The 27,670-nt window shown below is 39.0% G+C and overlaps 1 protein-coding gene across 1 annotated transcript in view; it reads left to right on the top strand.

The window, feature by feature from the left end:
* LOC132226787 (A disintegrin and metallopeptidase domain 3-like) overlaps nucleotides 1-27,670 on the top strand; it is a 125,350-nt gene that overhangs the window by 81,963 nt on the left and 15,717 nt on the right. Inside the window, exons 13-18 of the mRNA XM_059681221.1 lie at nucleotides 363-461; nucleotides 2,022-2,217; nucleotides 2,935-3,025; nucleotides 3,296-3,485; nucleotides 20,756-20,842; nucleotides 22,762-22,879. Coding sequence (XP_059537204.1) covers nucleotides 363-461; nucleotides 2,022-2,217; nucleotides 2,935-3,025; nucleotides 3,296-3,485; nucleotides 20,756-20,842; nucleotides 22,762-22,879 — 781 coding nt within the window. The remainder of the gene's footprint in view (nucleotides 1-362; nucleotides 462-2,021; nucleotides 2,218-2,934; nucleotides 3,026-3,295; nucleotides 3,486-20,755; nucleotides 20,843-22,761; nucleotides 22,880-27,670) is intronic.

Below are 27,670 nucleotides of genomic sequence, written 5' to 3'. Positions count from 1 at the left end.
AGGGACACCCCCTGAGTGCACAAATTTTGTGCACCAAGCCTCTAGTGTATTTGATAAAAAAATATAAATGTAGAAATTCATTGGTATGTATATGTTTACAAAACCAAAGGGGATTGAAATTAATTGCATAAAATAAGTAAAAGTTCAATTTCTTGAGCATGTAATTATGCATAATTTATTACCATCGTTTTCTATATTGAAAATATAATTTCAAATGAAGCAGTGCTATAAATACTAGTAAATACAGAAGTAAAAATTATACTGTAATTGTATTTAACTTAGAGACAAACAGTTTATTTTGACAAATAAAATCTATTTGATGGCAAATTCTAATTATTTAATTTGATTGTATTTGCTTTTAGGAATGTGATTTTACAAAATGCTGTAATTCTGCAACTTGTACACTCACTATATCTGCAGAATGTGGCAGTGGACCATGCTGTGACAATAAAACTTGCCTGGTAAGCTTTCTAAATATAACCGTTTTACCTCATGAAATTGTTGTGTTCTTATTCTATTGCATATCCTTGCAATTTCGTTGACAGGTCTCGAACAAGGTTTCTGCTAGTGTAACAGAGATAACTCATTGCATCTCCTGGCATGTCTAGTCCACAGTACAATATTTCAGAAGCGTAGAGAGATCCTTTCTTTGCCAACAGCTGCCTCTCTGCTTGCTAATGGAGGAAACCATGACTGATCCTGCTGAGTTAAATTTCCACCACTGATCCTCTCCCTGTGTCCAGGGGGAAGTGTTCTGATTATCATCCTGAGTCCGAGCAGATTTAAAATTCATAATCCCTCATGGTAGAGATGGAGTACGTCCTGAAAGAAAAATTGCTTGAAATGAAAATGCTATCCATTCAGCCATATTTTAGAAATATGAGTAAGACTAGTATCTGAATTAGGACAGAATTTCAGGAGTCTAATTTGTCCCCAAGAACCCAAAGTTGAAAAACAAATATGCAAACCTTGATATAACATATTTTCTATTGATCTTGAAGTAAGTATTTAGTATAACCACAGCATTACAACTATGAACACTTTCACTAACTAGATCCTATTAAAAATTGAGGTGAAAATTGATGGACATTTGGATTTTTTCTGATCTAGTTCTCTAGAGCTTTTAAGTAAATGTATAATTTTATTTAAGTAGCTAAAAATGTAATAGAATCTAAATCAGAGTTACAAACACAATGCTCTCACTTAATCTTTTTACATTTTTGGTTGATACTTTACAAAAATATTGTTTCAATTATATATATATATATATATATATATATATATATATATATATATATATATATATATTAGTAAAAAAAGAAAGAAATCAACAAGTCCTTTGTTTCAAACAGTTAGGTTCAATCATGAAACCTGAGCAACAGCCTTGTGAAAAGACTTCATCCTGAACTCCTGAACCTCTGCTTTGGTAACAGCCTCCTCCTGCCCCTTACTCCGTCACTGGAATCCACCTTTAATTGACCATTGTTCTCACATTTGAAGTTATTAGGAACAATGAGAGAGCTCAACACTACTTGAAAGGCAATGCAGCATTTCCAGATGGGAAAAAAAGACGCTGACTTGTGTGTTTAACATTTCCGCCTCTTTCAGAACATCACATACATACTTGCCTCCGAATATGGTGTTGGGTGTGACCTGATGCCATTATGCTCATGTTCACTTAAACTTCATTGTAGGTTAGCATAGAGTAAATTATTTCAAAAGAAGGGTGTCGTGCTCAGTGGATAACATGCACAGTGGCTGTGCTTAATGTCAATAGCATCAGTCAGGAATCTGAGTTATATCACCCCAGTTCCTGTACTGAGTAGTATGTGATCTTTGACATTTCATTTAGCCTCTCATGATTCTTAACTATAATGACAGTTTATGTAAATTATAATAGCAGATAATAATACCTTGCTTGGAATAGTGTGGTAAGAGTTGATTCATTGCCATGTGGGAAGCACTTCAAATCATTTGAATAAAATGTATTCCTTCCCCCCAATTTTATTTTTCCCTCACAGCTACTCCCAAGAGGACATATATGTCGGAGAAGCATTGATCCATGTGATTTTACAGAATTTTGCACTGGAACATCTCAGAACTGTGTGCCAGACATGAAAGCTATCGATTTAGAACCATGTAACAATAAAACCGCCTATTGCTATAATGGAGTATGTCGAGATCCAGCTAGACAGTGTGCGGAGTTATTTGGAAAATGTAATAGCTGTGTGTGATTTTCAGGGGTTCATTTTGGGGCTTGTTTTTCTAAAGTCAGCAACTCACCCTAAAATCCACAAAAATATATTGTTTATTTAAATCTAAATTTGAAAATAAAATTGCAAATCAAAATACCTTTGAATTATGTCAAGAACAAAATAAGCTTAGTAGCCGAAACTGGTTTCGCTCAGTGGATAGAGCGTCGGCCTGCAGACTGAAAGGTCCCAGGTTCGATTCTGGTCAAGGGCATGTACCTGGGTTGCGGGCACATCCCCAGTGGGAGATGTGCAGGAGGCGGCTGATCAATGTTTCTCTCTCATCGATGTTTCTAACTCTATCGCTCTCCCTTCCTCTCTGTAAAAAATCAATAAAATATATTTTAAAAAAATAAGCTTAGTAAATATAAGACAAAGAGAAAAGACCGTTACGCAGATTTCATGAGATTGGTATACAGGAAATAGGTTACTAGAATTGTATATCAGAAAATAAATGACTGACTTTTAAATCATTTCTGGAAGATGATACCACTTTTTCTCTTCTCAAGTGGGTAGTTTTTTGGGAGTGTTTCTCATTCTGGAAGAGCCAGTAGGTAACATGAAATACTTGCCGTAGACGCCATTGATTGGATATTGCTGCTGTCTAGATGTCTCTGTATTAATGTACCATACTTTAGTTTTAATTTTTGTAAGATGAGTAATTGGAACTTTTTATTTTCAGTTGCTAGAAGTGGAACGTATCTATGTGCAGAAGAAGTGAATTTTCTACAGGATGACTTTGGAAACTGTCATAATACTCGATGTTCTTTTTAGTGTGTATTTTAAAACTTACCTATTTCCCAAATGCATGTGTGTGTTTGTGTGTATGTGTTTTCTGCAATAAGTCACTTAATTCAAGTGAGAGATGAATTTAGTACATATGGATGAATTTATGTGTTGCACTTAATAATATGGAGTATGCTCTGAGTAGCTTGGTGTTATGTTCTGAGTAATGTTTTATTCTAATATTTTAATCGTTATTTACCTAAAAAATTGTGTCCCAAAGTGACATATGGGGAATTTTCTCTTCTTTATATTGCCAGTCATATCTTTTGTGCAAAGCTAGTTTGTGAATGGACAAATACACGTATAACGGAAATGAGAAATTTTGATATTCAATATACTTACCTTGGTGGCCATATATGTATGTCAGCAGCTACAAGACAGGATTCAAAAGTCACAGATCCAGATAATACCTATGTAATGGACGGCACTATATGTGATGAACAGAAGGTAAATATAACCTGTAATTGATTCTATATATGAGGTGTATGTGAATGTCTGTGTGTGTATGTGTATGAAAGAAACAGAGAGAGAGAGAGAGAGAGAGAGAGAGAGAGAGAGAGAGAGAGAGAGAGAGAGATTAAGATTATTTTATTTAGAATTTTATAAACTAGTTCCTGTATCTTAAGATTCCAAGATCATAATTTCTGTTGGTCAATGGAATACTTGCTTTCTTATCCTTTTTATTATGAACTTTGCTATAGATATTTAAAATGGTTTTCCACACATGAAGCTAGAATTTGGTCTGCAATAGTTTGTGTAAACAAAGGGCAAAAAAAAGAATCAAATAATACGCTAAAAGGGTAGAATGGAGCAATCTGAATACTAAGAACAACAGTAACAAGAACAAACAAATGTTTAGTCTTGCAGTATGATGAGAATTAATTTGGTTATAAGAAAAGTAAAACACTTATTTGTTTATTAGCTTAGTTCTTTCTCCAAAGCAAAATGTATTTGTTAAAAATTTGGCGCTTTCATAAGACACAGTAATAAAATAGAGTCTAAGCTTTATTTAATTTTTCTTAAAATTTTAAAGAAACATTATAGAAAAGTGATTTTGAAACTATTACTACTAAAACTAGTTGACTGAAGAAAAAAGTGCATAATTATCTTACACTGTTTTTTGATAGTCCTCACCCCAGGATATTTTTCCATCGATATTTAGAGAGTGGAAGCAGGGGGAGAGACAGAGAAACATGGAGGTTAGAGAGACACATCCATTGGTTGCCTCCCCACTTGCCCAGACCAGGGCCAGGGGTTGAGCCTGCAACCAAGGTAAATGCTCTTGATCAGAATTGAACTCAGGATGCTTCAATTGCAGGACCAAAGCGCCATCCACTAACCCAAACTGCCTAGAGTATTATCTTATATTTTGATTAAAATGATTTCTATTGAGAAACAGTATTTTAAAAAAGGAAAAACAAGCAGAAAAAGGCAATGAGTAAACATTTTAGAACGACAGAAGACATTTTTACATAAAAATAGTAATCACAAAGGGACATACTGGTACTGAATATATTGTCCACAAAAGAGTGTCTAGTCCAAGAAAAATAATCTTATAAGAGTTTATTTGACGCAAATTGACAACAGTTGCTGTGAAGCAAAACCTAAAAGGATGGATACAATGCTCTGGGGATTAGTGGTTTTATTGCCGATTTATGCATCAGAATCAAAGAGAGACCATAGGGGTGGTTACCTGGAATTCATTGGTAGCCTGGAGACAGCAAAGCTGGAAAATCTCTGAGATTGGATGAAAAGTAATACAAATAGACACACCCTTGCTTTACCCTGGTGGGTATAGGATGTTTGATAATGAACAGTTAGAGCGCATAGAGATGGTGTGCGGGGAGCAAGATAGCAGTGAGTTGTTCTCTGGTCTCTAACTCTGGTGCAGTAGTTGTGCCATGAGGGTTCTGGAAAAGATTACGGTGACATTCCAAAGGTATGTTATTTTAGATGCAAAAGGACAATCTACACACTCAGTTAAGATAGATTGACCATTGTCAAGGAAGATACTAGCCTAGGACCTGAATACATACCAAGACTCCCTTTTAGTTAGACATTTTAAGTTTCAGACCTTCTTATGTGGTTACTTTATGTCTCTGAGTTTATAAGACCGACCATGTATGCCTTTCTTAAGCTTGTCAAGTTTAGTATGTGGCTCCCGTTTTATCCACAATATTATAAAGTAATATGTATTCCCTTCAAAGGTAATTTAAAACCAAGTGAACAAATGTTTACTATAAATAAGTCAGAGTAAATATATTAACTAATTTAATCATTCTTTAACTAGAAAAAGGCAATAAAATGGTACACACACACACACACACACACACACACACACACACACACATGCTTGTATGCATCATATAACACCAAAAACATTAATTAACACTAAGTTGACATTGATGTTAGAAATACTCTTCAAAGAATCTAAAGTGATCATCATTAACATGTTTCAATGAAGCACTTGCAAACATGCTGGAAACTAATGAAATGATAGAAAGTTCCAGCAAGGATGTAAGCAGATATAAAGAAGAATCGCTTTGAAACCCTAGAATTGAAATATATAACAATGTAGAGTGGGGCAAAAATAGGTTTACAGGTTATGGAAAATAATACAATGCTGCTATGTAATAAAAACCTAATATGCTAAGTGTCCAGTTGTCACATCGGGCGTTCAACTAATCAAAGCATAATATGCTAATGATATGCCAAGGCCGCTCAACCACTTGCTATGATGTGCGCTGACCACCAGGGGGCAGACAGTCGACTGGTCGACCAGTCAGTATGATGTGCACTGACCATCAGGGGGAAGATGCTCCAACTAATAGGTGAGCTTGCTACTGGAGTCCAGCTGATTGGGACTGAGGGAGACGGGGCGGTCATGCCTAGATCCCTCCCGTGGTCCCTCCCTGGCTGGCCAACCTCCTGCGTCCCTCCTGGCCTCCAATCATTCACCAGTGGGGTCCCTTGGTCTGGCCTGCAACCTCTGACTATCTGGGACCTCTCAGGGGATGTCAGAGAGCCAGTTTTGATCCCACCCACAAGCCAGGCCAAGGGACACCACAGGTGCACGGATATGTGCACTGGGCCTCTAGTTAATGAATAATAATACAAAAATGAACTCTGTGTTTCCTGTCCTCACAACTGTAAACATACTTGTGCCCCACCCTGTATATAAAAACTCAATGATGGTCTCAGCAGCAGAATAGTGGGGACAACAGAAAAAATCAGTGAAGCTGAAAAATACCCAAATTGAGCAACAGAGTGAAAATAGGATGAAAAAAATGAATAGAGCCTCAAGGATATGGGGAGTTATAGAAAATATATAATACCCAAGACATTGGCATCCTAAAAAGTAGGAGAAATAACTTAAGGTTGGAAAAGTATTTGAGGAAATAATGCCTGGAACATTTAGAAATTTGGCAAAAGGCATAAACCCACAGATGAAATAAGCTGAAAGAGAATTATATAGGATCAGTCCAGTGAAATTCATGGTGGGATACAGCATAATAAAATTTTGGAAAAGACAAAGAAGGAGAATCTAAAAAGTAGTGAGAGTGAAATTATATCTATGTACAGGAAACACAGCTACAATAATGGAAATAAAACAATATAGGAACTAGACATACAAATGCTACAGAAGATTGCCATTAACTAGTCTTTTACCATCCTATCTAATTGACTCTCACGCTGTTGCAAAAATTGGGGCAACCACAAACATGGGGGAAATGTGCTAATTGACTGCTCCAACTTCAAAGATGGCAGCACCCACAGCCAATAAGGAGGAAATATGCTAATTGAATGCCACATCCTCAAAGATGGTGGCACACATAGCCACAAGATGGTCGGCAGGGGAGGGTAGTTGTGGGCGATCAGGCCAGCAGGGGAGGGTAGTTAAGAGTGACCGGGCCAGCAGGGTAGGGCAGTTGGAGGGGACAAGGCCGGAAGGGGAAGGAAGTTAGAGGCGACTGGACTGGCAGTGGAGGGCATTTAGGGGTGACCAGGCTGGCAGGGGATGGCAGTTGGGGGCCACCAGGCCAGCAGGGGAGGGCAGTTGGGGGCGACCGAGCCGGCAAAGGAACATGTCGATCAGGCTGGCAAGGGAGTGATTAGGGGGTGATCAGGCTGGCAGGCAGAGGCAGTTAGGGGCAATAATGCAGGAAGGCAGGCAGGCAAGTTATTAAAAGCCAGCAGTTCTGGATTGTGAGTGGGATGTCCAACTGCCAGTTTAAATGGACAATATCCCAATGGAAGGAAAAGAAGAAAGAAAAGAAAAAGGAGGTGAAAGAAAGGGAGGAAGGAAGGAAGGAAGGAAGGAAGGAAGGAAGGAAGGAAGGAAGGAAGGAAAGAAGGAAGGAAGGGAGGGAAGAAGAAAGGAAGGAAGGAAGGAAGGAAGGGAGGGAAGAAGGAAGAAAGGAAGGAAGGAAGGAAGGAAGGAAGGAAGGCTTTGACTTTACTTTCTTCCTTCAGCAGGAGCTTTAAACTGGCAGTTGGACATCCCCCAAAGGGCCCCAGATTGAAAAGGGTGCAGGCTGGGCTGAGGACAACCGCCCCCGCCACCAGTGCACAAATTTCATGTACTGGGTCTTCAGTCCTATATAATAAAAGGCTAATATGCAAATCGACCAAACAGCGGAATGACCGGTTGCTATGATGCACACTGACCACCAGGTGGCAGATGCTCAATGCAGGAGCTGCCCCCTGGTTGTCAATATGCTCCCACAGGGGGAGCACCACTCAGCCAGAAGCTGGGCTCACAGCTGGCAAGCGCAGCAGTGGTGGTGAGAGCCTCTCCCGCCTCTGAGGCAACGCTAAGGATGTCTGACTGAAAGCTTAGGCCTGCTGCCCATGGAGTCGTATGTTTTTCCATAGGACTCTGGGGTTGCAGCTCCTCTAGAGCACTGTGAGAATGGTCATCTAGGTTCTCTCCTTTGCTACTGCATTGGATGTGGTTGCCTTCTCCTTCTTATCCATCAGTGGACTTTATTTTATTTCAAAATCCCTGTATGTTCTTAAAGCCGTCAGACATCCCCCAAGGGCTCCTGGACTGGGAGAGGGTGAAGGCTGGGCTAAGGGACCTCCCACCCCAAGTGCACCTGTTCTGTGTATCAGGCCTCTAGTCTTACATAATAATGGAATTCAACTAATGTTCTGTGGGAATTTCACCAAGCATTTGAAAGTCCTCTGGTTTGTCCCAACAGCACTATATGGCTTTACAGATTTTTCATTTCCCTAGCAGTGGTTCTCTGCCTGGGAAAGTCTGATCATTAGCCCATGCCCAACAGGACAATATCCCCATGGAAGAAAAAGAAGAAAAGAAGAGAGCAAAGAAAAAGGAAAGGAAGTGAAACAAAGGGAGGGAGGAAAGGAGGGAGGGAGGGAGGGAGGAAGACTTTGACTTTACCTGCTTTGTTCAGCAGGAGCTTTAAGCTGCCATGAGTTTCTACTTCCACACCGTTTTGTATGATAGAAAACAAATTGGCAGCTTTGTCTGTGTGACTGGGTTTGTCTCATGACAGCCTTTATTTTGAAAGCTGGCTTTTAGTCCATGCAATTTACAATAGTTTAACTGGATAAAGCCTATTCCAGGGCAGATTACTTGAGAAGCCTGAGTTTTGTAGTCACCATTAACTCAATTGCTTTAGAAAAAAAGTACCCTTCTAAATTTTGACCCTGGGAATAAAAAGTATTGTGTTGAATGCATTGTGTCATTGAGAGGAATAGGTGTGTAGTGAGGGTTGAGAGCTAACTAGTTCTGTGGTTTTGTGGACAGACTTCCATTAATAATAGACATTTATTTTAGCCACTCTTCCCAGTCCCACCCTTTCAGCTCTCTCCCTGCTTTTCCACATGACTCTGGGGTTTCAGCTCCTCTAGAGCACTGTGAGGATGGTCAGCTAGGTTCTCTCCTTTGCTATTGCATTGGAGGTGGCTGCCTTCTCCTTCTTATCCATCAGTGGCCTTCATTTTATTTCAAAATCCCTGTATGTTCTTAAATCTCTCATCTTCTAATTGCCTCTTTCTGATTCTCCTTAACTCTTATTTATTGGGGAAAAGGAGGCTATTGTGTGTCAAATCCTGCAATCACTCTGAAGGTATTTAATTAAAATTTTAAGCTATTTTTATTTATTATCCTGAATTATTCAATTGATTTTAGAGAGGTTGGGGATTTAAGGTGTCTTTACCTCACTCTCATATATTGTGATCCTTTGTGAAAATTATCAATCATTTTATACATTAAATGATGTTTCTGTGTATCTTGAGTGATCAATCAATACAAAAAGAGATTTTATTTCTTATTTATCGACATGAAGAATTGTATCTCTCCCTTTTCACAAGATAATGATTTTAAATAAATCATTCTTAAATTTAATACTGTAATTCTAAGTGAACAATATACTGCATGGATTTAGACATTATTCCAGAATGCAAGTTTGCTTAATATGGGTTGTGATTCAAAGTGTCTTTGAGTTTTTTATTGATGAGATATAGGAGTATGGTTTATCAAAATGATTGTAACCACATGGGTATTCTAGAGGAGATAAGGACATCTCAGCACATGCATGCCTTTGAAATTTCAAAAAGATTATGTTTGTGGTATGTAAATGTTTCTAGTCAATTAATAAATAATATTAACTGCTTTTCTTATCCATATGAATACACAGGACTATAAGAAAATATGCTTACATAAACAGGCATTTCCCCTAGGAATTATGGTTTTAGTTATAGTAGAGATTTTTTTAACTGTGCTATGACTATTTCTGGGATATTCTTTGTGTCTCTTTTTCAGAGAAGTAAGTCTTATATGCTAGTTTATATTCAAAACATCATCCCAGCCATTGACCAGAGTTTTCTTTTATGGTGTCTTTTGCTTCTTTTTTTTTCCTTACAAAAGAGCCAACTTACAAAATGATCTGTTAAGCCTGGGTTTTAACATTTTCTCAGTTATTTCCCCCTAAAAACAATCCAGGGAAGTGTGACTAGTTTATTATTGCCTCAGTGACAATGTTTAAGGAGCACGGAATGAAAATACTAGTTCGTGGACAGGTAACGCTGGTTTGTCCAACATTTTATTATTCCTGCTGGCTTCATTATAGCAATTTATGTTAATGAACTAGCTGATACCTTTTTCCCCCTTTAATGCCAATGGTATTAGGCGATAATTTATGTTTTAGACTATTCATCACATATTGGATATTCTATCTGATAACATGATAAAAGCTAGGAGATAATTTGAGAAGTTGCCCCATATGTATTCAAATTAAGTTAAATTAAATTTGGAATGAAGAATATTAACATAAAGTCTGCATGAAAATCAGGTTAAATCAATGAATAAAGTGAAACTCGTATTTAGTGATCACTTATTATGTGTCATACATTGCTTTTGTTTCTTTATGTGTATCAAGTTATTTCATCCCCTTGACCTTTATGTATATTTTTTTATTCACCTGGGTATAATTACTATTTCAAATTTCAAGATGGTAAACTGAGGTATGGAGAGATAAATAACTTGCTGAAGGTCATATTGGTAATGTGAAAGATAAGGGATATTATTACTAAAGTTGAAAAAATGTAAAAATTATAAGAATGCTGGTATTTAGCATTATCACTAGAATTTGTGAGTAAAATTCTTATTGCATTGAATATTGGCATAGCCAATAACTCATGGCATGTCCTTAAAAGTGTAAAATTAATTCTTGTCAAATATAATAAGGATGAAAATATCACCTTCACAGGGTCAATATGAATATATTTTATAAAAATGCATAGAAAGTGCTAAGAAAGATCCTACCACATTACAAGTGGTCAGTACAAGTTGACTATTTTTGTCCTTATGCCAATTAGTATCAATAAACTAACAGCACTGCTCCCTCAAGGGAAAATAGTATCTAATTCTCAATATTTCATTTTCTATCAAATAATAAGTTACTTTATTGAATCATTACATGCCATAAAATTCAGGTTCACATGGTGTTTTATAAAATTGTTTTATTGTTGACATTATTGTAGGAGTCTCCCTCCCCTTACCCTTTATCCACCTCCATCCCCCTCCCCCAATCTTCTTCTTCCTGGACTTCCTTCCTTCCTTCCTTCCTTCCTTCCTTTCTCTCTCTCTCTCTCTCTCTCTCTCTCTCTCTCTCTCTCTCCCTCTGTCTCTCCCTCTGTCTCTCTTTCTCTCCCTTTCTTTCTTTCTTTCTTTCTTTCTTTCTTTCTTTCTTTCTTTCTTTCTTTCTTTCTTTCTTTCTTTCTTTCTTTCTTTCTCTCTCTCTCTCTCTCTCTCTCTCTCTCTCTCTCTCTCTCTCTCCTATCCATTTTTCCCAACAGCATTTATTGAAGAGACTCTCTTTACTCCATTGTATTCTCTTGCCTCCTTGGTCAAATATTAATCAACCATAAAGTTGTGGGTTGATTTCTTGGCTCCCTGTTGTGTTCCATTGGTCTATATGTCTGTTCTTATGCCAATACCAGGCTATTTTGATTACAATGGCCTTGTAGTAAGTTGGATAGCTGTATTGGGATCCCTTCAAGGTTTTTTTGTTTTTGTTTTTGTTTTTTCAAGATTCCTGTGGCTTTTTGGTGTCTTTTTTGGTTCTAGATAGAATTTTAAAATATTTTTTCTAGTTCTGTCACATATATCATTGGTATTTTAGTAGGAATTGCATTGAATCTATAGATTGGTTTGGATAGTATGGGCATTTTAATGATGTTAATTCTTCCAATTCAGGAATATGGACTATGCTTGCACTTGTTTGTATCTTCCTTAATTTCTTTCTTCAATGTCATATAGTTCCCTGAATAGAGACCTTTTACTTCCTTCCTAGGTAAAATTCATTCCTAGGTTACCTTGTTATTTTTTGATGCAATAATAAATGTGGTTGTTTTCTTAGTTTCTCTTTTTGGCAGTTTATCATTGGGGTATAAAATGCCAGGGATCTCGGTGTGTTGATTTTGTATTCTGCAGCTTTACCAATTTCATTTATTAGATCTAGTAGCTTTTTGGTGGAGTCCTTAGAGTTTCCTATATATGACAATGTCATGTCTTCTGCATACAGTGACAGTTTTAAATCATTCTTTCCAATTTGGATGCCTTTATTTTTTCTTCTTGGCTGATCATTATGGCTGGGACTTCCAGTACTCTGTTGAGCACATTGGATCCAGAAATACATTAAAAAAATCATAGACCTGGTCACGTGTGACTTATTCCAGGGATGTACGATTGGTACAATATATACAAATCAATAAGATACGTCACATGGGATGGAAGATGGCGGTGATATAGGCAGACACGTCCCAGGTTGTGTCCCGGAGCAAATGGAGTGAGCAGCTGAAACTAATAACACCCACCCCGAATTGGCGAAATTGCTCAGCTGGTGAGACGGTCTGCAGCCGGGAAGGGCAGAACTCCCCTGGAAAGGTAAAAAACAAACAAACCAGGGATCTGGGCAGGAAAGTTTGCCAGACCTCTGAGCCCAGAGGGTCGGAGGGAGACCGCGTGGCAGACAGCCCCGTCCCTTGGGACAGGCACAGCCCCTGACTGGGGAAAGGAGATCCGCGGGATTCCTGGCGCCGCCGGGGGATTTGAGAGCTGGGTTCTGTGATCACGGAGGACTGAGCCTAAAGGGGGCAGCCTGAAGAGCTGACCAGACCTTGCAGTGCCAGTAAGAGAGGAGCTTACAGAAACTAAGCCTTCCCCATTTCTGCGGCCGGAGTTTGTTTGTTTGTTTTCACTGAATCCTGTTCATAAGACATTTCGGATACAGACACCCACCTGTGCTGAAGAGAGGGAGAAGGTGCGGACGAGTGGAATCTGGGGAGAGACTGAGGAGAGAGGGGGGGCCAGGAGAGGTGGCAGCGAATTGAGTGCTGAGACACCCCTGGGTCCAGGATCCAGGCAGCCATTCTCTCCGGAGGGTGGGTCTCCTCCACCTAGCCCCCAGGCAAGGAGCATAGCCACAACCAGATTCCACCCTGAAGGAGATCAAGGATTAAAATAATCTGATCAGTCCCTGGGAGTTAACAGGGTCTGGCCTATAGAGGGATTTTCAATCCCAGCAACAACACAGAGCGGGTAACTATTAAGGAACCAGCTGTGGGCAGTCGACTTCCCCAAACCAGTTTTAACTGCAATAGAAACAAACGATAAACCCAAGCTACTGGACAGAGAGGCCCTATAGCCTCAGAGGCCAATCCAGAAACACTGCCACCCAGAGGCTGAGCCACAAACTGACTCTTAGCTAAATACAAATTAAGGCAATCTGGGAAACAAATACGGCCTGATTTAAAATCAGGACTGTGGTTTACAACACAGAGGAACAGTGTATCGCAGGGAAATTCAACACTCTCCTGAATACCTGACAGGACTAAGGCGAGCCAGACTGACGAGTAGAAGAACCGAAGGACCTTCACTACTGCAATTTTTTTTTTCCTTCTTCAATTTTTTTCTTTTTTTTTTCTTCTTCTTCTTTTTTTTTTTTTTTTTAGCTTTTAACTAAGAAACCAATTTTTTTTTCTTTTTCCATCACCTGATTTTAACCTTTTAATTACTACATTTTTATTTTTAACCAGTATTATTACTGCTACCATTTTACCATTTTTTAAAGTGCTCTTGATATTATTGGTTGTTTCTAGTTTGCATTCACCTCCAAGGAGCTGTTGCTGGAATTTGTTGGGATTAGTGGCGGTTCTATAGGAGTTTTCTCCTCATCTACATAGTCTCTTCCCCTCTTCTACTTCATTCTCTCCTTTCGCTCTTTTTTTCTCTCTCTTTTTTTTCCTCTTTTCTCTCCCTCTCCTTTTCCCAATTTCATTATTGCACTCCTTTTTTTTCTTCCCTACTTTTCTTTTCTTTTCTTATTTCTCTTTTATCTTTTTCTCTCCTTTCTTCCTTATCCCCTAATTCTCTTAATTCGGGTGGTCACCTTTATTTGGGGTTATTAATAGCGTGAATATATTTGTGTATAGTGCCTGGTACGTGGTGCCTTGTTGTGTTGTATTGTGTGCCTTTAAATCAACGCAGCAGATCCAAACAACAGCAGCCTCCTGAGCACCACACGCTCTATCTGAGGAACAGCAGCTGTACATGAAGCCTCCCCCCACCAGCCAGAAGAGCCACCACAGCTGTGAACAGCACCCACCAGAGGAGCTGCTGCCAACTGAGGAGCAGCTGCTACCACAACCGCCCGAGGAGCAACCACAGCCCAAGGAGCCACTGCCACCTAGGGAGCAGCCACTGAATGACTCAACGTCTAGATATGTCAGTGTGATCAAACATGGGTAGACAAAGAAACCCCCAAAGGAAAGAGAAGGAGGACTCTCCAGAAAAGCAGCTAAGTAATACAGAGGCATGCAACATGACAGAAAAAGAATTCAGAATAAGGGTCCTAGAGTGCATAAACCGGATGGAGGAAAAAATCAACAACTTGTGCAAGAAGCAAGAAGAAACAGATGAAAAAGTCAACTACCTATGCAAGAAGCAAGAAGAAACAGATGAAGAAATCAATAACATATGGAAGAAGCTAGAAGAAACAGATGAAAAAATCAACAACTTAAGTAAGACCCAAGAAGAAATGAAGAGTGATATAGCTGTAATAAAAAACACCATTGAAAGTATCAACAGTAGACTAGGAGAAGCGGAGGACCGAATTAGTGAATTAGAAGACAAGGAAGCAAAACACACACAAAATGTACTGCAATTGGAGAAAAAAATTAAAAGACAGGAGGAGAGCCTAAGGGAGCTTTGGGACAACATGAAACGAAACAACATACGAATAATAGGGGTGCCAGAACAACAGAAAGATGAACAAGGATTAGAAAACCTATTTGAAGAAATAATATCAGAAAACTTCCCTGAAGTGGGGAAGAAAAAAGTAACATAAGCCCAGAGAGTCCCAAACAAGGTGAACCTGAAAAGACCCATACCAAGACACATCATAATTACCATGGCAAATGTTCAGGACAAAGAGAGAATCTTATAGGCTGCAAGAGAGAGACGGAAAGTTACATACAAGGGATCTCCCATTAGATTATCAAATGATTTCTCAACAGAAACACATCAGGCCAGAAAAGAATGGACGGAAATTTACAAAGTGATGCAAAGCAAAGGACTGAATCCAAGAATACTCTATCCAGCAAGGCTATCATTCAAAATTGAAGGGGAAATAAGAAGCTTCACAGACAAAAAAAAGCTAAGGGAGTTTATCACCACCAAGCCAGCATTGCAAGGAATGCTAAAGGGACTGGTATAAAAAGAAGAAATAAAAAGCTCAGAAAGAAAACAGCCACACAAAAAAAGAAATGGCTACAAACAAGCACCTTTCAATAATAACTTTAAACGTAAATGGACTAAATGCTCCAACCAAAAGACATCGAATGGCTGAATGGATAAAAAAACATGACCCATACATCTGCTGTCTACAAGAGATCCACCTCATTAGAAGGGACTCACACAGACTGAAAGTGAAAGGGTGGAAAAGTATCTTTCAGGCAAATGGAAAGGAAAAGAAAGCTGGGGTAGCAATACTTATATGGGACAGATTAGACCTCAAAGTGAATGCCATAACAAGAGATAAGGAAGGCCACTTCATAATACTAAAGGGATCAATACAACAAGAAGATATAACCCTGGTAAACATATATGCACCCAATGCAGGAGCACCCAAATTCATAAAAAAACTCCTGGAAGATATCAAAGGAGAAATCAACAACAATACAATCATAGTAGGGGACTTTAATACACCACTGACAGCACTGGATAAGTCCTCTAGACAAACAAACATCAAAGAAACAGCAATCCTAAATGACTCACTAGATCAGATGGACTTAATAGACATCTTCAGAACACTTCACCCCAAAGCCACGGAATATACATTCCACTCTGATGCTCATGGGACATATTCAAAAATAGACCACATCTTGGGTCACAAACAAAGTATCCCCAAATTCAAGAAGATTGAAATCATAAAAAGCATCTTCTCAGACCATGATGGCATAATATTAGAAATAAACTACAATAAAAACAATCCAAAATACTCAAACACCTGGAAGCTGAATAGCATGTTATTAAATATTGATTGGGTTACCAATGAGATCAAAGAAGAAATGAAAAACATCCTGGAAACTAATGACAATAAAAACACAACAATCCAAAACCTATGGGACACAATGAAAGCAGTCCTGAGAGGGAAGTTTATAGCTCTACAGGCCTATCTCAAAAAACAAGAAAAAATGGTAGCAAATCATCTAACTCTACAACTCAAAGAATTAGAAAGAGAGCAACAAGAAAACCCCAGAGTGAGCAGAAGGAAGGAGATAATAAAGATTAGAGCAGAAATAAATGACATAGAGACCAAAAATACAATACAGAAAATCAATGAAACCAAGAGCTGGTTCTTTGAAAGGATAAACAAGATTGACAAACCTCTAGCCAGACTCGCCAAGAAGCAAAGAGAGAGGACCCAAATAAACAGAATCAGAAATGATAGAGGCAAAATAACAACAGACCCCACAGAAATACAAATGATTGTTAAAAAATACTATGGACAGCTCTACTCCAACAAACTAGACAACATGGAGGAAATGGACAAATTCCTAGAAAAATACAACATTCCAAAACTCAATCAGGAAGAATCTAAAAATCTCAACAGGCCAATAACTGTGGAAGAAATTGAAGCAGTCATCAAAAAGCTTCCATCAAACAAAAGCCCAGGACCAGACGGCTTCACAGGGGAGTTTTACCAAACATTCAAGGAAGAACTAAAACCTATCCTCCTCAGACTACTACAAAAAATTCAAGAGGAAGGAACACTTCCAAACTCATTCTATGAAGCCAGCATCACCCTAATACCAAAACCAGGTAAAGTCAACACAATGAAAGAGAATTACAGGCCAATATCCCTCATGAACATAGATGCCAAAATCCTCAACAAAATCTTAGCAAATTGGGTCCAGCAGTACATCAGAAAGATCATACACCATGACCAAGTAGGATTTATCCTGGGGATGCAAGGATGGTACAATATCCGCAAATCAATAAACGTGATACATCACATAAACAAATAGAGAGAAAAAAACCACATGGTCATATCAATTGATGCAGAGAAAGCATTTGACAAAATTCAACACCCATTTTTGATAAAAACTCTCAGCAAGGTGGGAGTAGAAGGATCATACCTCAACATAATAAAAGCCATATATGACAGGCCTACAGCCAACATCATACTCAATGGACAAAAACTAACACCATTTCCCCTAAGAACAGGAACAAGACAGGGATGCCCACTCTCACCACTCCTGTTCAACATAGTACTGGAAGTGTTAGCCATTGAAATTAGGCAAGAATGCCGGGAGGCGGTCCATCCTTGCTGTTTCAAGGGACCTGGCATATATGGCATACGGTTCTTAATATGTTTGCTCACCTTCTTGGCGCTGTGTTTTAACCAAGGTCACCTCTCTGAGAAAGGTTGAATCCCCAGGTAGGGATTTTCCCCTGAAGTTAGGGAGGGAATAAAACCCCTCAACTAAGTGCCAGGCGGGTAATTAATCCCTTTAACTACGAACAATCATGCTTAAACTACATAATCTTTTCTCCCTGGAATGGAGATAAGAAACGCCCTAACCTTTGTAATAGAGATTGATAGGATTGAATCAACTGGTATAAATACAGATGTAACCAGACAGAGAGAGACAGAACTCAGAACTCAGAACACAGAACTTAGAACACAGAATTTAGAAGTCAGAACTCAGAAGACAGGACCAAGAGAGACAGAACGAACAGGGAACCATGAGATGGAGGAGCTTCGCTGGAGAGAACATGGCAAGGGATCCTGGACTGAACCTGACTGCAGAGGTTGGCAAGAGAGCCTGACTAGAACCTGGTGACTGAACCTGGCTGGAGAACCTGTACAGAACCTGGCTAGAGATCCTAAGCAGAACCTCTCTGGAGATCCAGACCAGAACTTGGCTGGAGATCCTGGCTGGAGATCCTGGCTAGGCTACTGATCAACTGAACATTGTCTCCATGTCATTCCTTCTTCGCCGACTCCGTCCACACCTTTGGGGACCCCTGGACCCGCTGGGGTTGGACCCCGGCACAAGAAGAAGAAATAAAAGGCATCCAAATTGGAAAAGAGGAAGTAAAACTGTCCTTATTTGCAGATGACATGATATTATACATACAAAACCCTAGAGACTCCATCAAAAAGCTACTAGACTTAATACATGAATTTGGCAATGTAGCAGGATACAAAATTAACCCCAAGAAATCTGAGGCATTTCTATACACCAATAGTGAACTTTCAGAAAGAGAGATTATAAAAACAATCCCATTTACCATCGCACCAAAAAAATTAAGCTACTTAGGAATAAACTTAACTAAAGAGGTAAAAGACCTCTACTCAGAAAACTACAGGACGTTGAAAAAAGATATAGAGGAAGACATAAACAGATGGAAGAACATACCATGTTCATGGATTGGTAGAATCAACATCATTAAAATGTCCATACTACCCAAAGCAATCTATAAATTCAACGCACTTCCCATTAAAATGCCAATGGCATACTACACACATCTAGAACGAACTCTCCAAAAATTCATCTGGAATAAAAAAAGACCCCGAATAGCTGCAACAATCCTGAAGAAGAACAAAGTAGGTGGTATCTCAATACCAGATATCAAAATGTATTACAAAGCCACTGTTCTCAAAACTGCCTGGTACTGGCACAAGAATAGGCATACAGATCAATGGAATAGAATAGAGAGCCCAGAAATCGGCCCGAACCAATATGCTCAATTAATATTTGACAAAGGAGGCAAGAACATACAATGGAGCCAAGATAGTCTCTTCAATAAATGGTGTTGGGAAAATTGGACAGATATATGCAAGAAAATGAAACTAGACCACCAACTTACACCATACACAAAAATAAACTCAAAATGGATAAAGGACTTAAATATACGACAGGAAACCATAAAAATTCTAGAAGAATCCAAAGGCAAGAAAATCTCAGACATATGCCGAAGCAATTTCTTCACTGATACAGCTCCTAGGGCACTTGCAACTAGAGAGAAAATGAACAAATGGGACTACATCAAAATAAAAAGCTTCTGCACAGCAAAAGAAACCATCAACAAAACAATGAGAAAGCCCACTACATGGGAGAACATATTTGCCAATGTCATATCTGATAAGGGCCTAATCTCCAAAATTTATAGGGAACTCATACAACTTAACAAAAGGAAGATAAACAATCCAATCAAAAAATGGGCAAAGGACCTAAATAGACACCTTTCAAAAGAGGACATTCAGAAAGCCAAGAGACATATGAAAACATGCTCAAAGTCACTAATCATCTGAGAAATGCAAATCAAAACAACAATGAGGTACCATCTCACACCTGTCAGACTGGCTATCATCAACAAATCAACAAACGACAAGTGCTGGAGAGGCTGTGGAGAAAAAGGAACACTTGTGCACTGCTGGTGGGAATGCAGACTGGTGCAGCCACTATGGAAGACAGTATGGAGTTTCCTCAAAAAACTGAAAATGGAACTCCCATTTGACCCTGTGATCCCACTTCTAGGAATATATCCCAAGAAACAGAAACACCAATCAGAAAGGATATATGCACCCCTATGTTCATAGCAGCACAATTCACCATAGCTAAGATCTGGAAACAGCCTAAGTGCCCATCAGTAGATGAATGGATTAGAAAACTGTGGTACATCTACAGGATGGAATACTATGCTGCTATAAAAAGGAAGGAACTCTTACCATTTGCAACGACATGGATGGAACTGGAGAGCATTATGCTAAGTGAAATAAGCCAGTCAATGAAGGAAAAATACCACATGATCTCACTCATTCATGGATAATAGAGACCATTATAAACTTTTGAACAATAATAGATACAGAGGCAGAGCTGCCTCAAAGAGATTGTCAAACTGCAGTGGGAAGGCCGGGGAGTGTTGGGGGGCAGGAGGGTGGGGGGTAAGAGATCAACCAAAGGACTTGTATGCATGCATATAAGCATAACCAATGGACATAAGACACTGGGGGAGGCTAGGGGACTGTCAAGAACGGGGGGAAAAAATGGACACATATGTAATACCCTTTGTAATACTTTAAGCAATAAAAAATAAATAAATAAAAATAAAAATATTTTAAAATCTTAAAAAAATAAATAAATAAATAAATTGAAATAAATGCAAAAAAAAAGATACATCACATAAACAAAATGAAAAATAAAAATCACATGATCATATCAATAGATGCTGAGAAAGCATTCGATGTAATCTAGCATGCATTTAAGATAAAAACTCTCAATAAGGGGTATAGGGGGATCTTATCTCAATGTAATAAAGACTATGTATGAAAAAGATACAACCAACATTATGGGCTAAAACTAAAAGCATTTCCCTTAAACCATGAACAAGAAAATGATGTCCACTTTCACCACTCTTATTTAACAAATTCATATGTTTTATAAATACTTTGGTGGGGATAAGCAGGTTTACAGTTGTGTGTATGCAAAACAAAGTAGACTACAGGAGTGTGTAAATAATATAAATAATAATAATTTGCATGTCTTTTCCCACTGTAAACCTACTTTTACCCTCTTCTGTACATATAAATTTTGTGCATTGTTTTGTGCAACAACAATTGCTCAACTCTGCATTTCCTCATTTTCATTGTTGATGCTTGTTTTTAAAATTTTAGTTTTGTCTTTCTGGACGTTGCGCTCATATTGCTGAACACAAAAACCTTACATCCTGTAATGCTTCAAAACTGTGCAATGGACATGGCGTAAGTAATGGCTACTTTATTTTTATATATAGTTATTTTTTAATTCATGTTAACATTTTAAGGATAACAATGAGATTCACAATTATTTGATATGGAAATTTCTTATGAAAAATTTCAGTCAAATAAGGAAACCAATTTTTATACATATGGACATGAATTATGTGTTTAATCGGATTTTTCCAGGTCTCCTGAGTTAGTAACCTTTGAACTCTGTACAAAATGCTATATAAAGCATAATGTGTTATTATAATGTGTAAAATTTTGGGAATAGATTTATTAAAGATAATATATACAATTATTTATACATATAAAATTGTTTATAATTGAGTGTATGCTATAATATCTGTCAACCATACACAATATATTTTTATTACACATAATACTGATCCTATATAATAAAAGCTAAGTGTTTGACCGTTCATTTACCAATCAACCAGTTGCTATGATGTGCACTGACCACCAGAGGGCCGACACTCTAACTGGTAGGGTAGATTGCTGCTGGGATCTGGCTGATCAGGACTGGGCGAGGCTGGCAGGACAAGCCCTGGAGACCTTCTGCGGACCCTCCCTGGCCTCTAAAATATTTCTTCTAATTAATTTCCTTTCAATGTGCAGGAATCCATGCACCGGGCCTCTAGTAGTCTAATATTTTTTGAGTGAGAACAGGATGTTTTGTGTATCCCAATCTTTTATGCACTTTAATGGCTTCAATTTGTTGTTTGTATGTCTGTTCCATAATATATTTGAAGTCATTCACTATTGGACTTTGGTATATTGTTAACTTTAACTATTGTAAACAGTGGTTCAATGGACATTGTTGTACATTCATTTTTGCATGTTTATCTGATTTCTTAAGTTGTTATCAATAATATCTGATAGGTCAAATGCATTATTAAACTTTCAGTAATATATTGTCTTCAGGAAACACTGTACCAGTTTTTGCTCCCACTTGTCATGTATGAAAAGGTGTATTTTCTTTAATTCTGGCCACACCAGTTTCTCAGTTTTTCAGTGTTTTCTAACATGGTAAATCCATTGTTAATTTGCATTTATTTAATAATGATATAGTTCTTTACTATGGATGTATACTTATACATACCATTTGCATTTCTATTTTCCCATCCATTGTGAAATAATCTATTGGGTAATAGAAGTTTTGGAAACTTTGGAAGGTTTTCAAGCATGCCTTTGGTTTTAAATTTGTGACTAGTGTCTTCTGCCATATTGAGCCTTCGTATTTTATACTGTAATAATTAATGGAAAAAGTGACCTTTTTATGTGTCTTGATTCAAAATTTTTTCCCTAGTAATTTAAATGTCCTATTATTTACATTTATTTTCTGTTTCTTTCCTTCTTTATTTAATTTTAATTGAATTTTTGCATGCACCTACTTCTAGATTCCCTCGTCTACTTCTGACCCTTTTTTCAATTCATGTACCAGCTCACATTTATAGATATTTTCTAGCAAAATATTTTTATAATTGTGTCTGTTTAGGCAAATTCTTCCTTGAGTTTGTCCATAATATTTTTGGTAAATGTTTGCCCTTCTCACAGCTATTTTTTTATATAACACAATTCATAATAAATTTAAACTTCCACAATTTTATAACATCTAGCCTCATAATTTCTATGCCTTTCTAGAATAAGATATTTCAGTTGTATCAAAAATGTTATCTACTTGTATTTTAAAATATAAGAGAAAATAATAGTAAATCTCTGTTTTATGAAAAGATAATGCATGGACATTTATTTTGTAGAATTTTATTTTAGAAATTATTTCCACATTAAAATAAACACTACCTCCAATATACTAAATTATAATACTTTAACAATGTGCATTGAAGAATAATGACGAATGTTGCATTTAATTTTTTATTGTACATATAGTATTCTTATTCTTCATTTGGTTTTGGTTTTAGGTTTGCAATACTAACTTGCATTGCCATTGTGATATCGGATATTCTCCTCCAAAATGTGTGGGAGCGCCGTCATCACCAGGAGGAAGTATTGATGATGGGTTTTGGAATTCGGTCCAGGGTTGGTATCTTGAACAGTGTGCTCCAACAAAACTTTCTGCACTTAGAGTCATGTTCTACATCTCCACCATTGATGTGGCTGTTGATCACCTGGCATGTGGGTAGTGCAACTAAGGAGCTAAAATTTCTATTTTATTTTACTTTATTGAATTTAAATTTAAATAGCCATTTTGGCTACTCTATTACACAGTGCAACTAACTCTAAATCATACTTTTAATCAAAATGTTGTATACACTTATAATTCAAATCTAGAAGTGAACATTTCAATAGGCTTCTCCCAAAATTAACCATAGTTACTCATACATTTCTTTTTATACAGTAGAGTTTTCTAGATTAGTGTTACTAAATGATGGAATAGGTGATAGTTTCAGTATATAGTTTATATATCAAGAATTAGCTATTGTAATGTGCTAATTCAAAACTAAGTTGCATTTTTAAAGTTAACTATACTAGAGAAAGTTAAAAATAATAAAATCTTTCATAACCATCCAATATGAAATATATTTTTCCATGTATTTGGTGAATGTTCACCAAAAAATGTAGTGTATTTGTGTTGTAATGTAATGTACCCCGCAAATCACAGAAGGATGCCTCAAGAAGTTGAATTAAAGAGTCACATTTATTGCAATCCGGGACTATGAGGGGCCATTCCCCAAATCTCATAGTAGCAAGGTGGTCGCAGCTCCAGGGTTATATAGGCAAAAAATCACAAAGGTATTGATTACATCTCAAGGTTTGGAATATGGAGCCTGGTTTGCAAAAAAGCAATTTACAGAAACAGAATTAAGCATGTTAATTATAGTTTTGGGTCTCGGGGTCACTGAATTGACAGAAATACATTATCTAGAGCCCTTGGGTCTGGAATGAGGAACCTAGTTTGCAAAAAACAGTTTACAGAAGCAGAATTAAGCATGTTAATTATAGTTTTGGGTCTTCAGGTCACTGAATTGACAGAAACACCTTATCTAGAGCCCTCGGGTCTTGAGACCACTGAGTTGCCAGGAACTCATTATCTAGAGCAGCCGTGGGCAAACTACGGCCCACGGGCCGGATCCGGCCCCTTTGAAATGAATAAAACTAAAAAAAAAAAAAAAAAAAAAAAAAAAAAGACCGTACCCTTTTATGTAATGATGTTTACCTTGAATTTATGTTAGTTCACACAAACACTCCATCCATGCTTTTGTTCCGGCCCTCCGGTCCAGTTTAAGAACCCATTGTGGCCCTCGAGTCAAAAAGTTTGCCCACCCCTGAGCCATGGAGGTAATTTAGAGTAATTGTGCTCTCCTGGTCTTGGGACCACTGGGTCAACTGGAACGCATTATCTGTGGCCACTAAAACAATTTAGGATAATTGCGCTGTCCTGTTTCCCAGGTACAGAAGAATGTGCTTCGATAACCAGTAAGATCACAATCAATGGGATAGTCACGTTACAATCAATAAGGCATTTAATCAAATGGGATGATTTATATAGTTCAGAAAATCAAAATAACCTGTCCATTGTTAAACAAAGCAAATAGGTACCATACGTCATTTGATTTTTCTAAACTTCACAATGTATAAATCTCAGAAGAGTTTATTTCCATTAATGTCTATCCACCATTGCTACTTTCGCTGTTATGTATTTTATTTATATACTAGAGGCCCGGTGCACAAAAATTTGTGCACTCCGGGGGGAGAGGGGGTCCCTCAGCCCGGCCTGTGCCCTCTCGCAGTCTGGGACCCCTCGGGAGATAATAACCTGCTGGCTTAGGCCTGCTTCCGGTGGCAGAGGGCAGGCCCAATCCGTAGGTGCAGCCCCTGGTTGGGCTCAGAGCAGTATCGACTGGGGAGTTGGGGCGCCGCCCCCTGTCATGCACAGAGCAGGGCGGATCGGGAGGTTGCGATGCCACCCCTAGTCACGCTCAGGGTACGGCCGATTGGGGGGTTGGGGCACCGCCCCCGTCACACTCAAGGCAGGGTCGATAGGGAAGTTGTGGCGCCACCCCCTGTCATGCACAGAGCAGGGCTCATCAGGGGGGTTGGGGCTCCATACCCTGTCACACACAGAGCAGGGTCGATCAGGGGGTTGGGGACCTCCTCCCGTCACGCACAGAGTAGGGCCAATAGGGGAGTTGGGGCACCGCCCTCTGTCACACACAGAGCAGGGCAGATCAGGGGGTTTGGGTGCTGCCCCCTGTCACGCTGATCCCGGTGCGGGGAGGCCTCGCGGCTCCGCTGATCCTGGTGCCGGGAGGCATATTACCCTTTTACTATATAGAATAGAGGCCTGATGCACCGGTGGGGGCTGGCCGGTTTGCCCTGAAGGGTGTCCTGGATCAGGGTGGGGGTCCCCATTGGGGTGCCTGGTCAGTCTGGCTGAGTGGCTGAGGGCCGTTTTCAGGCTGACGGGTGACTGAAGCTCCCAACCGCTCCTTTTTTTCTTTTTTTTTTTTATTCTGGGCCAGCTTAGGCTCTGAGGCCTCGGCTGCTGAAAACAGGTTTCTGGCCTTTGTTTACTGTCTGTATTTGATACAATGTTGCGGTCCGGCTGGCTGAAGCCCGGCTGAGTAAAGCAGGTTTCTGGGGTTTTGTTTAGCTTCTTTATTTGCAACATAGTTGCTTAGAGTTGCAGCTGAGAGGCCGGCAAGTCAGGCGGGGAATGTTGGCTTCCTCCGTCACTGAAACAAGCAAGCCTCCCTGTTCGCATCAGCTGCCTGGCTGCCTGGCTGCCTGGCTGCCAGCTGCCATCTTGGCTGGCAGTTAATTTGCATATCTCCCTGATCAGCCAATGGGAAGGGTAGCAGAGTGACACCAATTTGCAGGTTTCTCTTTTATTAGTGTAGATTGTAGTATAACACTGACTGTACATTATTTGCTTTAGGTAGCTGATAGATTGTTAAATATTTTTAATACACATATTTACATTTGACCACAGATTTACTGTTCTCTAGGGCTTTTCAACTCCTCCAACCCATTAGCAGTTTTCTATGGGTCATTCCCTTTCAGTCTGAAAAACATCCTTTTGAATTCCTCTTTTTTTCTGTCTATCTTGCAGTCTTTGTCTTTAAAGTGTTTGTATAATGTCTAAATTTGTGAAGGATATTTTCACTGGAAATAGATTTCTACATTCAGAGTTGTTTCTTTCAGATGTTCAAAGATATAATCACATTGTTCCCTGCCTTTCATATGCTGATGAGAATGTCATTCTTCTCATACCTCTCAATAATATAATGATATTTTTTAATTTTTTGTCTGAGTTTCAGACTTATTTTCCAGTTTTAATTTTCCAGTTTCACTATGATATACAAAGATGTGTTTTTCTTAGAATTTGTCCTGCTTGGATTGGCTGAGATTCTTGTCTATAGCTTGATGTATTCTTGGAAATTTTGAGAAATAAATACTAGCCATTATCTCCTTTTTAATATTTATTTTTACTATACATGCTTGGCTTTTAAAAAATTTATACACTTTATATATTCTCTCTGGGGTATACAATTCTATGGGTACAGAAAAAAATGAGCAGACTTGTTTTCCTATTAGCTGTCATCATGATACACAATAGACCTGTCACCACAAATTCTCCCTCTGGTTTCACGTTGGCAGTCAACCCCTAATGTTAATTCCTGAAAAAGAAGTATTTGTTCTCTCTCCCTAGATACTTCCTTTTCCAGAATGACGTATGCATTTGGTATTCATTCCTGTTGTCATGTGTTTTAATAGTTCATTCATTTTTATTTTTAACTAGCCTTCTATTGAAAAGATGTACTATAATTTTCTTATCAATGCATCCACTGAAGGTTATTTGCGTGTTCTTTCAAGATTTTGGTAATAAGAATAAAGAAATATAAACATGAATATAGAATTATATATATGCATATATCCTATCTAATAAAAGAGAAACATGGTAATTAGCCATACCTCTGCTACCCTTCCCATTGGCTAATCAGGGTGATATGCAAATTAACTGCCAGCCAAGATGGTGGCCGGCAGCCAGGCAGCTTGAAGCGAACATGAGGCTTGCTTGCTTCAGTGACGGAGGAAGCCAACATTCCCTGCCTGCCTTACCGGCCTCTGAGCTTGCAGTTTGAAACATTGTTACAAATATAGAAGCTAAATAATACCCCAGAAACCTGCTTTCAGCCAGCCGGGCTTCAGCCAGCAGGACTGCAACATTGTTTCAATTATAGAACAAACACAGATCCCTGCTTTCAGCCAGCCGGGATCTCAGAGCTGGAGTGAGCAGGACCGCAACAGTGTTACAATTATAGAACCCAAACAAACCAGATACCTGCTTTAAGCAGCAGAGGCCTCAGAGCTGGAGCCAAGCCTCAGAGCTAAACTGGCCCAGAATAAAAAAGAAAAAGAAAAAAAGGACAGGTTGGGAGCTTCAGTCACCTGCCAGCCTGAAAACAGCCCTCAGCCCCTCACCCAGACTGGCCAGGCACCCCAGTGGGGACCCCCACCCTGAAGGGGGTGTGACAAGCTGCAAACAGCCATCATCCCCTCATCCAGGCTGGCCAGGCATCCAAGCGGGACCCCCACCCTGATCCAGGACACCCTTCAGGACAAACCAGCCGGCCCCCACCCATCCATCAGGCCTCTATCCTATATAGTAAAAGGGTAATATGCCTCCCAGCACCGGGATCAGCGGAGCCGTGAGGCCTCCCAGCACCAGGATCAGCGTGACAGGGGCAGCGCTCAAACCCCCTGATCGCCTTGCGGCTCTGTGTGTAACAGGGGGCGGGGCCACAACCTCCTTATCTGCCCTGCTCTGTTCGTGACAGGGGAAGGTGCCCCAATCCCCTGATCAGC

This window comes from Myotis daubentonii, chromosome 2 (genome assembly GCF_963259705.1).
Source record: "Myotis daubentonii chromosome 2, mMyoDau2.1, whole genome shotgun sequence".
Lineage (NCBI taxonomy): Eukaryota > Metazoa > Chordata > Mammalia > Chiroptera > Vespertilionidae > Myotis > Myotis daubentonii.
This window is presented reverse-complemented; position numbering and strand designations above follow the sequence as displayed.